Source organism: Pyxicephalus adspersus, chromosome 5, assembly GCF_032062135.1.
Source record: "Pyxicephalus adspersus chromosome 5, UCB_Pads_2.0, whole genome shotgun sequence".
In the NCBI taxonomy this organism is placed as follows: domain Eukaryota; kingdom Metazoa; phylum Chordata; class Amphibia; order Anura; family Pyxicephalidae; genus Pyxicephalus; species Pyxicephalus adspersus.
This window is the reverse complement of record NC_092862.1, coordinates 97,562,957-97,577,902: the sequence shown is the minus strand read 5'-3', so window position 1 is coordinate 97,577,902 and position 14,946 is coordinate 97,562,957. Positions and strand designations below refer to the sequence as shown.

General features: G+C 34.2%; 1 protein-coding gene across 1 annotated transcript in view; it reads left to right on the top strand.

The window, feature by feature from the left end:
- The window catches only part of BMPER (BMP binding endothelial regulator), a 129,113-nt gene extending 115,056 nt beyond the window's left edge, over positions 1–14,057 (top strand). The window contains exons 14-15 of the mRNA XM_072412224.1: positions 3,555–3,685; positions 11,144–14,057. Coding sequence (XP_072268325.1) covers positions 3,555–3,685; positions 11,144–11,325 — 313 coding nt within the window. The 3' untranslated portion in view covers positions 11,326–14,057. The remainder of the gene's footprint in view (positions 1–3,554; positions 3,686–11,143) is intronic.
- The last annotated feature ends 889 nt before the right edge of the window (positions 14,058–14,946 follow it).

The window sequence follows — 14,946 nt, the reverse complement described above, 5'->3', positions numbered from 1 at the left end:
TTTCTGTATACTTCAGATATGGTTGCACATATGCATAGCCAATTCTAATGTTTGAGCTGGCCAAACCTAACCCCATCAAGTGAACTTCTTTAATGAGTCTTAACATGAAATGTTCTCATTCTATTGGCATTTAGGCAATCTAAGAAAAAAAGCCATGTCACATAAACCAATTTTGATAAAGTAAAGATCTGTATTGAAGTATAGTGTTTATACATTGGCTTTAAAAAGGTCTGTCTTTTATTATGCTTGGAAGTCCAATTTCACTGGTCATTACAATAAATGTTTGTCACCAGTAAAAAGAGACCCCACAGAGAAAGGAAAAATCCCTCATTAACTATATAGTCACTTAAGGGCCAATATGATGAAATGTAAGATTTTCATATTCTCTCTGGGAGTGTGGAACTGAGAAATGCTGGCAGCCGTGGAGTTAGAATGGGATGAAGAACTAACTGGGTGGTCTTGTAGAAATTTCTAATGAATCTTGCCTGCACTGTCCTCTCGGTAAAAGTATTCAATGTTCATAGCTCATGTTTTTTTTTCAATTCAGTCACCAATACATTTTTTTTGTGGTCCCAAGTAAAATGATTTGATTATTTTTCTTTTAACTAAAAAATGAAATAAAGCTTAAATAATGGAACTTCCTGTGTTGAAATATTAAATATAGTATATTTATAATACATGGAAGCATGCTATGTTCTTGAGAACAACTATTTATATATATATATATATATATATATATATATATATATATATATATAAATATAAAGTCATGCAAAACTGGTCAGCTATAATATTGTTCTTTTTACAGCTTTTTACAGAATAAACCTTGGAAGTAGCTGAAATAGTCACTAGGGGGAACCAGTTACTGATATTTACAAAGATTCACATTTTCAGGTGTGACGTTACCTTTTTTTATTCTTATTTGCAGTTCTTTTCTGATCGTAATGTTATAAGCTTCTTAAAAGCTTCTCACAGGTCATTAACTTGTCAAGCGAAATTTCTTACACTTGTAATTCAAACAGTCCAGTATAGCAAGTCATTCTGTGCACCTGTGAATCAAACTCCTCTGTGCCCTCCATATGTGTGTTTTCAGTATAGGGAATTTAAAGTTAAGCATGCATCAGGACTGATGTTTCTAAATACAAATTATCACTGCTCTCAACACAGGACTGAAACATTTTTATGCTATGTCTCGGGGAATGATCTCTGCATATAAGTTTCTGTGGTTCATTTGCACAGATTTGCATGGCATTGCAACTAGCTACAACATTACAATATTACTACATTTTTAAAGGTAAAAAGGAAACTATTTACATAATTATTATCTATTTACCTATTCCGCATATACTTGAATATAAACCATTTTGTACATAAACAGAGGTATTAGGTTTTACCTGAAAATACAACTTTGACTTGATTAACAAAATCCATGGTGTGAAATTTTTAAAACATTTTTTTAAAAAAGGTATAGATTGAAAATGTCATGAGCTGAGTCTCTAGGCCTGATTTAGTTCTCTAAGCCTGGAGAGGATGCACTTTCATCAGTGAAGCTGGGTGATCCATCAAACCTGGAAAAGATTTCCTAAAAGTCATTAGCTATTTATTGGCAAATGTTTTCAATTCTGGACCAGATCCATTCCAGGTTTACTGGATCTTTCCACTTCACTGATGAAAGTGTATCTTCTCCAGCCTTGAAGAGCTTCAATAAATCAGGGCCTCTAAATCTACCCCTCCTTAAAGTATTTTGTACTTCTGTGTTGGTTAGGAGGGGTCACTTGCTCCTAAATGATCATTAATGCGTTATTGTTCCCAACCTGGTGGATGGTGCTGTGTCCTAAAGTTTCATGTCTCCTATGGCAAGAGTTTGTTATCCATTGTTTATACAGAACCATCTAGAATGTCCAGAATATAAACCAAGAGTTTTTTCTAAAGGCATTTTGACATTTTATTTTGGTTTATGCTCATATATATATGGTACTTTGGAGTCTTGATTTAAAAATTATGTACATTTTTATCACATATTACTGAATATTGGTCTAACTATTTTCTTTCATTTGGTAGTGAAAATATGGAATGTGATATAAAGGAAAAGCTTTCATTCTAACACATTAGTTCCCCAAATTATCCCAGCTGACATATGCAAATGTAAACATACTGTATATACTCTGGTAATGTGAAATTATTTAGTTATTACCTCATTTAACCAATTGATGATACCTCTGCTGTCTGTGACCCACTGGGACCCACATCTTTAGTACGTATTGTTATTACATCGTTTGCTCTACCATATGGATTTCTCTTAAGCAAATGTGCCCCGGTGCATACTATCAGTGTATCATTTCTGACATTTGCAGATTGTTGTAGCTTCTTCCCAAATGACCATTAAAGTCTTTGGGAATTTAGTTCTTCAACAGCTGGCTGTCAATGTGAAATTAGTGAGGCTGGGAACAAGTTGTGAGATTGAATTGCTTAATATTTTATAATGAACGGTTAAAAAATATTATTACAAGTTAAATTTTTGGCTCGGGCAATTATTCATTGTGATAAGGCTTGTGTTCCATGGGTATTAAAGATAAAAGGCCATTACAGTTCTGACATACAGTAATATTACTATACAGTACGAGGGGGTGCTGAGAAGTTCCTGGCTTTGCCCCCTTCCAGATGAAATAGAAAAATGAGTGTGGGGGCATATGACAACCTAATATCTTAGTATGTAACTGTGCAAATATCAGGTCTTTGCGATTCCTAAAACTGTTTTTTCTTCTTTTCTCTTTAGTGAGAAGCTGTGATGGCAGAGGCACAAGCAAGTTTCACGTCGTTGGAGTTATGGGCCATCATGAAGTTTTTGTTTCTCCAGAGAAAGGAAGGACACTTCTCTCCCAGTGTTTGTGACATCTCAGTGTGAATGTCCTTTGCTGACTTTCCCTGGAGAAACAAAAACTTCATGACGGCCCGTAACTCCAACCACGTGAAACTTGCTTGTGCCTCTGCCATCACAGCTTCTCACTAAAAAAAAAAAACAGTTTTAAGAATCGCAAAGACCTGATATTTGCACAGTTGCATACTAAGATATCAGGCTGTTATATCTGCATGATATTCAGCTTTAAATCCAGTTTTAATGTAATGTTTGCCCTCTACTTCTATTAATCCAAGCTAATATGTGTCAATCTGTTTTGCAGCAAATTGACTGTACATAAGAATTTAGCAGAACCACACTCCCCAAGTTTGAGACTATTAGTCTTTGTAGTAAATTTAGATGAGAAAGACCTCAGTTAATTTATACATTCAACGTTCTTATATAATATGTGCACAATCTTGGAGGAGTGATGGGGATGTGCATTTTCAGTTTTACAAACAGACAGATGTCCGACTCTTAATTGCTATGTTTTAATATATTCTGTGTGATAGGAAACTAATAAGGCATCTGCGGCACTCGCCACTGTCAATCTATCTATACCCATCTGTACATAATAAAGCAATATTCTGTATTCTGTAATATATATTATATTAGACGAACATTATTGACTTTATATGATTTTTCTTGTCTTTTCTAGTTCATGTGTAACAGATATGTGTGAATGTCCAGTTCATAAAAACTGCTACTGTGAATCATTAATAGCTTATGCCAGAGCATGTCTAAGAGAAGGAGTAAAAGTTCACTGGAAACCAGAAAACAGCTGTGCAGGTATGTGAATCACCAATGAGCAATCATTTAATAATATGTGATGATTATTTTTCTTCCAAAATATTAAATGTTAAATAGATTTGAATATTTTGAAAACAAATTACAGACAAATGGCACTGGCTCTATTATTCCAAAATCCTATTAATCTTGAAAGCTTGTTTTAACATTTCATAATATACATTGTTCTAATTGAAGCTTGATAAGAAATAATAGCTGTAAAACCATAAATCTTCATTTTAAAATTCAGGGTTGGACTATTTTGTTCCTACTTGTTTCTGAGTAATACTGTTCCTAACTACTTATTCCTGAGTAATACTGATATGTCCCCAAGGAAGTTCCAATTTTTCTTGAAAAAATAATTATTATATGGAATTGTTTACCTTAGTCATACGCTCCAAGTAGTAAAATGGCCTCCTTTTCATAACACATACTTTAAAGACATTTTTAATTTCAACAGCATTTAGGAAACCCCCTACTTTTGCTTCCTGATAAAAACTGCCAGAGCTGTTTGGAGCTTCGTAAGTCCATGCAGGTCGGAATATTGAAGCCAAACTGTTGGATTTTTAAGTGTGAAGAACAAAGTCTGTCCATATTAATAATGGCAGACATTTTCCAATGGCTTCATTGGAAATGGCATACATGGCCCGTTGAAAATGCACCACTTTTCAAATAAAGTGTGTGCAGCTGATGGTGTACACCATTTTTCAAAGGTTATTAGATACAATTGTGAAAGGAAGTGAAACCACTATACAAAGTGTAATTGCCCTATAAATAATATGCATATAAAGTGGTTATCAGATTTGAAAGATTTGGAACAAAGAATTGGCGATCTGGTAGCAGAACACCACTTCCTTTTAAATACTTTCTAATGTAATAATTGCCAGGAAAATGTTTTCCGTCATTAGAGGCCATCAACTGTATGCGTTTGTTAATTCCAAGTAAAAGCATTAGTAGCATAAAACTTTTTAACCTGAAAAAAAAAGTTTAATCTCATATGTCGCTTACTAAATGTTGTGTATAATTTAGGTGAAGAACTGTGAATTGTTGTCCAATTATCTTTGGAGATAGGATGGCAGGTTCCCTGTTGGACCAACCTGGGCCAAGCTATTTAAGGGTTTCCTGGCTTCCTTTGAATCAGCTGCAGGTTTAGGTTTTTTATTTTTAATTCCCGAATTTGCATAGAAATATGTGAGCGAATTAAAAGCTAAAAATATCAATAACTCCTAGTTTGAATAGAGGAATAACTGATTCTTCCAATTTTTTATTTACCCTGAATCGTTTCAGCTGTAGCTTTGTGATATGATTTGTGTTGAAAAAAAATCCAGTGTATCAGACATATAGAATGCACTGATGTATTTTACATCTTGCTGAAATCTCTTCAGTGCAACTAGCCACATAAATAAATCTGTTTAATTAATATGTTGGGCAGAAGAAAATAGCTGCAGTATCAAATTGTGCCAAAGAGGTTCTGATTCCTGGCCAAGCCACCTTCACTGTTATGTTCATTAAACACATAAAAAATGAAAAAGGATACTTGGCAAACGAAAACAAAATATGTTATGCATGTATTATTTTTAATTATCATTCTAAAGCACAATCCATGTATAAAGCATAGGTTTTTTAAGCAAATCCATAAATAATGTTATAATATAGAACAAGAAAAAATGTTTTTTGCAAATTAGATGAAAAAATAAATGTGTTTAATGTGACAACAATACAATTTAGGTAGAAAGTGTTTAAAGTTGTAAAAAATTAAAATTGTACATTTTAAAGACCCATTCAGATAAAATATATGGATTGATTCAATTGAATTTTGAGTTGTTTTAAAATTAATTTTTGAAATAAAAAGCAGTGCTTCTGTATATTATAAAACAATAACAATAAACTAGAACATTTAGAAGACACCAGCTTGGGAAGCTCATCATTAGTCCATTGGAAGTTTGTTTTATGAACCTCTGATTTTGTGTTACCAAAATTTCTAAAAGTGTAAAACAAACTTGGTAATATCTACCAAGTTTGGCTTTCAGACCCTGAAACTTTCTTTGGTTTTCTGTTGTGCACATATCATACATACCTCTGTGTGTAGAAATACAAGTAGGCAAATGGAGGAACCTGGGGTTATTTTGGAAGATGGAAACCCTTTCAGGTTACCTTTAATGGCTCTATACTGTATTTCTTTGGTCAGGATAGTTGTTAGCCATAGAAACATAAAAGTTATTTGTGTGGTGGTATATTATGGTGGTATAAGTGGATGATGTGTCCAACCCTAATCAGTTTTTATTTTCTAAGAAAGCAGCATTATTAGTGTGTCTCCAACGAATAAACAAAAAAAGGTTCAAATGAAATCCTTTGATTATCCACACAAAGGACCTTCAAGACTTAATAAAAGCACATTCTGATTCTGTTTGAAATTGAAAATTATGACTAATAATCATATATTTGAATACAAATCTCCATGGATAACTATATTCATTTTGGTTGATGTAACTGGACTGTTAGTAATCATTATAGAAATGAACAAGCTTACAGTAGCATGCCAAAATATAATTTATTTTTACAGTTCAACAACAGCTTGGTGGCAGCAGGATAAATCACACTTGGCAAGATGAAAAAAAAATATCAGTAATAAACTAAAGGACCTTCTGACCTATCTCTTTTTAGTTGTAGCTTTGTCTTTTCTGATTAATAAAGGCTAGGGAAAGAAAAAGGTTTTGCCTAGGATGTGTAGTAATTAACAACAGATCCTATCTACTGTTTTGTCGGTTGACATTAACATTTTTATTGTGTTCAAGGTTTGCTACACAATATTCTTACTGTTTATTTTATTTGATTGCGCTTGTGAGTAATCTCAAGTAGGCAACTGCCAGTACTACCAGAATGCTGTTTAATGTGTATGTAATATTTTTGTATATACTGTATATATAAAAGCAATTTGAAAAAACTGTACATTCCCTTTAAATGCTTCAAATAGAATGCTGTTCATATATATATATATATATATATATATATATATATATATATATATAAATATATATTTAATTGCAATACCTAATAGGTAGGTAAAACCTTACAATATCTAGCAACATACCTGGCACATTTTGATCTGCTCAGTCCGGACCTCTGTTTTATTTAAATTTGACGTGCCTGCCGTAAGCCCAGTTCTCATACTTTTAAAACATACTGTGCTGCATTCTGTCATAAGACAGGAACATTTAAGCAAGTGGAAAAGTCAGACTTTTCCCATCTCGACTTGGATGATTTAGCTTGTATCACATGCGATACATTTATTTATTCTCACTGTAGCTGTCCTCCCACAATTGGTTTCCACTTTCCTTGACAGGATTTCATGCAATCAGAAACCTAAAACAGATACATGGGGATTAGAATGGCTAGGTCAGCTAAGGAGAAAATAATGGAACATAAGTGAGGTAATAAATACATCTGTAGATCGGGTGACTTATAGAAAAGACGCGTGCAACCGGCCAGGTCACTTGAGAGCTATATTGAGCTTTTCTCAAGATTTTTATGGTTTGTTGTATTTGGCTGGGCAATGGCATTTTTCATTGCTGGAAGGTGTTAATTTTAGTGGAATTCAATGACAGCTCGTGCTTAAGTGTGCCAGTGGTCCCTTTTGCCACCTTTTTTTAACAGGGCTAAAAACCTCTTTTCACATCTGCCTGATCGCACATATACAGCTACGCACATCTGTCTTATTGAAGCCTTTATTTCCTTTTCACCACATCCGACTTTATTCTGACAGCTGAAACACAGCAGCTTGAAGGATCCTCATTACTATGAAAAAAACCACAACTGGGTGAGGCATAGTCATGATGGATTCAAGATTTTCTTTTATTTCTCTTATTCAAGTTTGCAAACACTTTTAACACATGTGATTCCGCTGGCACAATACAAACCATCAATGGCAAAGTTCTGGTACCAATTTACAGGAATAGAAATTTGCATTTTTGCTGCTGTGAATCTTGTAAGTTCTTCAGTCTGAGTTTATTGTGCTTACCATCTACCTCCGGCACTGGACTGCCTGAATCGGCAGTAAAACATGGCTGTGAGTACATATAAAGAAAGCAGAACACTCTTTATTTACAAGTTTCATCTATAGACATTTAACAACTTTAAAAGAGCACTGTGTTCAAAGCTTCTTTGATTTGCATGATTTCATGTGTTTTACATCAGTGTTAGCTGTTTTTGCTATAGCAATTGTTACACTTTAGGTACTTTTATAGCTCCTGGGCTATTCTGATCTTTAAAGAACAGCACCAGACACCATTTAGTAGGCTACTAATGCTATTCAGCAAACACTGCAGCTTGAATAAAGTCAGTTCCACTTGTTTTACATTAAACTGAGATCTGTACTTAGAGAAAATAGAGATCACCTAAAACAGGGGTGCCCACACTTTTTTGGCTTGCAAGCTACTTTTAAAATGACCATGGCAAAATGATCTACCAACAATAAAAATTTGGACTTAATAACTCCTGTGCGCGGTAGAGTTCATTTTGAAAGGCGCGGCTCCTTCGTAAGGTGATCTACTTGCGTAGCCTTTGCAATCTACCGATGGATCTCAATCCACCTGTTGGGCAACATTGACATAAAAGAATCGCTGGCAGTGTGCATCCTTAAACCTGTGCCACATAACATTTATTTTTCCAGGGCAGATATGCATCTGTTTGATGACTATGGTAAACAGCCAACAGAATATGCAGAGGAATATTTTGTTGTAAATCAAAAAATGGGGACCAAATAAATTATTCTTTTTTCTATTCTTTTAATTACCACATTTATAAAAGGGTGACTTTTTTTTGTAATTACCATACATTATCAAAAATTCCACTTACTTGAATTTGTTATCAATCTTCACTCCAACAGCGATCACAGTGCAATTGTAGTCTTTGTACACTGAACACCCCTCATAGGAGTGGTAATCAGTGCTTCACTATCATGGGCAAATGCAATCTGGTGATCTGAAGGGGCAATCAGACTTAAAAAATCTGGCAATAAGCATCTTTCAATATTGAAAGTGCCAAAGCAAATAGCAGCTGATTGCTGCTTTAGCAAATTGGGCAAACAGGAAAATGGCATTATTTGTGAATGGATAATAATGTTTCTAATGAACAGGCTATTTACCCTTTGATAAGACCCTTAGGTCTCATTCCAGCTATACGGCAACACACAGCCAGCTGCTAATGCTGACTACATTAAGTAAATGGAGAGGAGCAGCGCACAGATACAGACAGAAATTCATGTAGCAGTGAATTGACAAAACAAACTGCAGTGCAAAGCATAGGAGGGAACATCAAAGGTTGTTCTCTATGCATTGTCTGATGTCACACAGAACTGCTCTGTACCACATATAGTGGCAACAAGGCATTAGTGCAGTGTTTCTTAACCTTTTTAACCTTGAAATAACCTTCAAGTCTTGGGGAACCCCTGCTATAATTACTATATTCAGATCTTACATTATATCAGTGTGGTAGCCAGAATGCCTCCTATTTTACTGGCCACAGGGATGAGTGTCATCCTTATGGATAGACAAAAGACCATTGGTGTCAGATATTCAGACCCCTTATTGCTCAAGGAACCCCTAGCAACCTATAAAGGAACCCTAGGGTCCCATAGTTGACAAACACTGCCTTAGTGTAAGTAAAACCCATTTTATTTTACTGTATTTGGCATCATACCTCTTTGTGTATATTATCTAAGTAAATATTTTTTGATGTGAGTACCATGCCAGTAACACTTCTTTTAGGTTGCAGGTTGACAACACTAAAACACTGCTTCACAATTATAAGCATCATTGCTATAATTTGATGTTTTCACTACTGTAATGACTACAATATTCTATTATCTGTACAAAGTTGATACATAGAGATTTGCTACCTTTTACTGGGTGCTAAGGAACCCACTTATTGTATTGTTTGATTTCTGTCATATTATTAAATTCCTAATTTCCATAGATAAGCCAAGTGTTGTTTGTTGAATAGGTTAGAGTCTGCTGTGATTATTATATTGTCTGCTATTGAAAAGATAAATAACAGTTCACAATTAATTCTCAAAATGAATGCAGACAAGTGCCTTGTGTAGCCTTGACAGAAAGCATGTTGCTCAGAACAGATGACTTATGTTCCTGTGCAATTTATGAATTGATGACATTGTACAAATAATATACACAAAACTGTGTTTACATCATTTCAACTTTTGCCCTAAAAGTAAATCACACTTTCAAATGTTTCATTTGCTTTGGCAATTTAGTATGTTAACCTTTTGCAGCTACTTCAACTGTTCTGCATCTTCCTCTTTTTCTCCTGTGCTCTTTGGCAGGATGCCCAATAACAGACTCATGCTTCACGATGCCCCAGTGGCTTCTACGTTTAAGAATACAGAGAACATGCAAACTCAGATGCTCTTTGATAAACATATCATCTTAGCAGTTGTTTTTCCAACCATTTGTTTTATCTTATTGTTTTATCTAGTTTTATTGGTGTAAGTTTAGAGTTGGCAATATGTCTTTATGACAGTTTCAAGAGTTTGTCCTTTTTCTAGATATTGGTAAAGCCCAAATAAACCTAAACTTAATGGTAATTTATAAAATATATAAGTTTAACCTTTATAACTAAATATAAAAATTTACAAAATATTGTGTTGGCTGTAGCCATGCACCTATACATACAGCCAGGACTTCTCATGACCTGCTTCTGTAAAAGCATCATTTCCTCTGTATGCAGGGATGATGGGAATGTAGTCTAGAATCTATTATTCTTTCAACTTTGGGTGTCGCATAGCTGTATTAATACAAGCATATTTGATTGATTAAACAGATATTCTGTCCACCACTTTTCTTCAATACACTGTTTGTATTCACTAATCAAATTTAAATTTGTATTTACATTTTCGGTTTAGTTGGGCTTTAAAGTAAAAACCACTTAATACATCAGGACCCCATCCCCCATATTAAATTGGTGCAGATTTTTGAGAAAATGTTATTAGATTTACCAAACTTAACCCTAGCATTTCCTTGTGAGATTTGAGATACTGAGGGCTCACCAGGATCTTGCCGAAAATACATGATGGTATTACCTTTCACTATGGAAGAGTAGAGGATAGGTATATTTATTAACTTTTCTTTGCCACCAGCCTTTTCTTTTGTTTTAGTGCAGCATTTTTTTATGTGGGAAGAATTCCTGATATAAATGTCACTTTGCACAGTAATTGACCACAGTTAACAAATCATATGTAAAAAAAATCATTTTTTAATCATTCAAAAACAGAATTTGAGCCTGATGTCTAGCATGGCATTATAGTTAGATTAGTAAATGTTGGGAACATAAGCAAGTTCTTGGATGGCTTTTTATAAAGTGATGGTGTTGCCATGTTACTGAAACAACATCTACAAAGCCAGTTTAAGACCTCCTAAGTTAATTATCTTTGCTTTTCTTTTTTTACAGCAACTCAGTGTAAACATGGAGCAGTATACGATACCTGCGGTCCAGGTTGCCTGAAGACATGTGAAAACTGGAATGAAATTGGTCCATGCACCAGGCCGTGTGTGGCTGGATGTCACTGCCCTGCTAATTTAGTACTTCACAAAGGAAAATGCATCAAGCCAGCACTGTGTCCACAACGGTGACATAAATCTTTCATCAAGGACTTTTAAAGCTGGTAGTTTTTATTTTTAAAAGCTCCCAGCCAATGAAGGACTCTACTGTTGAACTCCAGAACTCGTAAAAATGAATATGTGCTGACACAGTCATACACATGGACGCAAGCATCTAATATAAATATGATATAAATATAAATACAAAATTATACATCACTTATATAAGCAAAGATAAATAATTATATGTATATTTTTTGCTATAAGGTTTATGTATTATTTTTAGGATTTTATCCTTTAAACTATTTGAATAATTGTATAAATAAAACAGATGTTTCTAATTTAATATGGTGGCATCCGAAAATGTATTGCTTAGCATTAGCATTGCTTGAGCTCTATGTTTTTACTAAGAATTTTTGTAGCAAAAGAACATTTCAGAATATTTTAACATTCAGAATGAATTTCCTGTTGAACTTGAAGCATACATCTCAAAAATGGATGAATCATGCAGAACTTAATTGTATATTACAAGAGGAATTTTTTTGTTTAATGTAGCTCACTGTTGACAGGTGATAGACAGGTGAATATTTTTTTTGGTGGCAAAGAAACATAAAATAAAATAGACATAACATTTACAGTGCATAGTTTCATACTCACAATAGGAGTTGGTAGTGCTTCATTTTTGCCCACTTATGTTCTTTGGTGGATCCAGCAATTGATTTTATACTCCAGTCTTCTTACAAAGCCTATATAAGCTGCCTTAGCTCCAACACTTGGCACCTTCAGAAACCTCAGCTCCAGAGCTCTTCTGGCCACCAAAATATTTCTTTAAAGAGACACTGTCACTTGCCCATGCAGAGTAAAATGATAATGTTTCTACAGAGCATTCCTGCACCCCATACCTCTCTAGTTAGGCCTTGATGTGCCTTCCCCTGCCAATGTTTCAACCAAAATACCAAATATCTGTGGAGTGTAAAGCCTAGAGATAAACGCAACATAGCCCTCCTAAGCAAGTTACAATGCCTTTGTTCCTGCAATGCTCCATGGTAGAGATTATGTACTCTGCCATAGCTTGAAGCAATGGGTGTTTAGAGCCTACTCCAACTGAGGAAGTGTAGGCAGGGGAGCTCCAAAGACAGCGGTTTAAGAGTACAGCTTTTATTGTGCCCTGATTGGCAGTGTAGTTGCAGAAGCATCAACATAACTCAATTATTTTGTTCTTGTGCATATTTACATCACTAGAGGGGTTTGTGTTTCCAACAGTGAACATGTAAAGCTTGCTTCTGTTAGAACGACATAGAAACCTTTAAAAAAAGGACTCTTATCACAAGCTTTAGGGGCCATTTTTTTCTGGCCACCTTGGTATGTAAAGTTAACATACATGCATTAACATAAAATGTTTCTGATGCTTTGTATTGTGTTGCATCACATTATATGTGCACCAGAGGTGCATTGGGTTAGCCAATTAGGTTGCCTTTGAAAATCTATGGCTCTGCAATTTGCTAATGCATGTTACCACTAACCAATGCATTTGTGACATATATTTGTTTCAACACAACTCATGGTAACACACTACCAAGCATTGTGGTGCACCAGAAATATTCAGGCGTGATTTAGTTTTGGTCTTTTTTGGTCCATTGCTAGCCTATTTATATGATATATTTATGCCACATGCCAAGAGATGCCAGTGTTCCTAGGAGTATCACCTTTGTAAAAATTGTATTATTTAGATGTATCAACTTTGCTAAATGGACAATGCAAAGCACATCACAAAAGGGCTTTGAAGTGACCAGTTTACAGTATAAATAAGTTGGATTCCTAATGTCTCCCCTTTTCTCCTGAAAAGTTGCACTACACCAATATACAACATGCTGTTGACCAATTTCTAGGTGTTTGTCACACGAGCCATGATAAATACTCTAAATGTTGCAAAACTTGCGAAGTGGGCTGTCTAGAATCTGAGGCACAAGGGTTGTAAACACACACAAACACTGTCAGATGTCTTTAGCTAAATGAAAAGCAGCCTGATTGCCACCAGATGGGTGTTTGATTTTTATTGTCACTTGCATGATAAATCCCACTTATTGTTTATTTATCTGAATTCAGGACAGTCTTAAAGCAAAGAACAATTTTACATAAACTACTGGGAGAGACATAGTTAAACATTGCCTTTATATGTGTACATATAATTCTGTACCTTGTTGTCAGTAAATATTTCAATTATGGTCATATGGATTCTATTTATTTGTTAAGGGAAACTCCACATTGATTCAGATTTACAGCCTGCCATTATTGACCTATGCTTCTGAAACTGTCTTGCTGACCCAATAGTCTTAATACTTTGATTCACTGTCCTAGAAAAAATATGCAATGCTAACATTCTGCATTCTAACATTACCATTGCTGAGGTTTTAGCTCAGAAATGTTTAAAAGCAGAAACATTTCAAAAATTGAGAGTTTTTAGCAGGTCAGCAATAGCATTCTATATCTTTATTCCAGGACAGGTTGCCTTCAAAATGCTATTGTTACTGATCTTATATTTGTCAATTTTTAAAAAGGTATTGAAAACACTAATGCATATCATGATAAAAGCAAATAATCACAGAAAGAATGAGACCAGACATACCTTGTCATAAGGGAAATCATCGTATAGGCTTTATTGTCATAGATGTTTTGAAGCACCATAGCATAACGTCCTGAACATAACATTGAAATCCAAGTATTTGTGCCTCAGTATTCATGTTAATAAATATGTTTTTTTTTTACCTTTTCTTGTCATATTGCATTACATCACAAAAGTATTGGTACCGAGCTCCTATGAGAAATCAAGCTAAAGAATGGAACTTTGTCATACCTATTATGTTTTGAATATTTTGAAACATACAGGGTATTAAAACCACATGGGGAATTTTAACATTTACTAATTTTCAGACATTACACAAAAAAATGTCTCCACATTTAGGTGTCAAAACATCAATATAGTATTTTATAAATCCTGTAAAGAAAATATTAAAATTTTGCATAATCCCAGCAGGTCACACATTGCTATTGTAATACAGATGTTTTGCTGTTACAAAAGTATTTTTGATTGTCTTTGTTATGAAACATACAGAAAATTATTGTAGACATATTTAGTGGAATAAGTGAGGAATATAGTTTTAGATCTGAGCTTTAAAATTTAGTTACATTAGTTACAGCAAGAAAAAGTACAATTAAATACCACAAACAGAATGTATGGATATTGTAACATAAAATTAGGTAGATAAATAGGTTTGATTTCAGCTACAGTATAACTTGAGCGTACATGGTCCTGCTTAATCTCCTGGGCGGTTAATTTCTGTCCAGATTTATATGTATAAAAGCGGTACATTGTTTTTCATGAAAATGTATTTTTCATTGTAGGCCTATATTTCCTAAGCATAACTCAACAAAATATGTCCAATATTTATTAAATTTAATAAAAAACTTTAAATAAAAAAACACAAAAATCTGTTAAAACAAGGGTGTGTCAAAATACTGAAACCTGTAATATAACTGTACAGTAGTATAAATAATATATATAAAATAATGATTACTTTGTATTGGATTCAATACAGTTATTTTCTATTGAATCCAATACAAAATAATTTAAAATTACTGCCCCGCTCCCTCGAC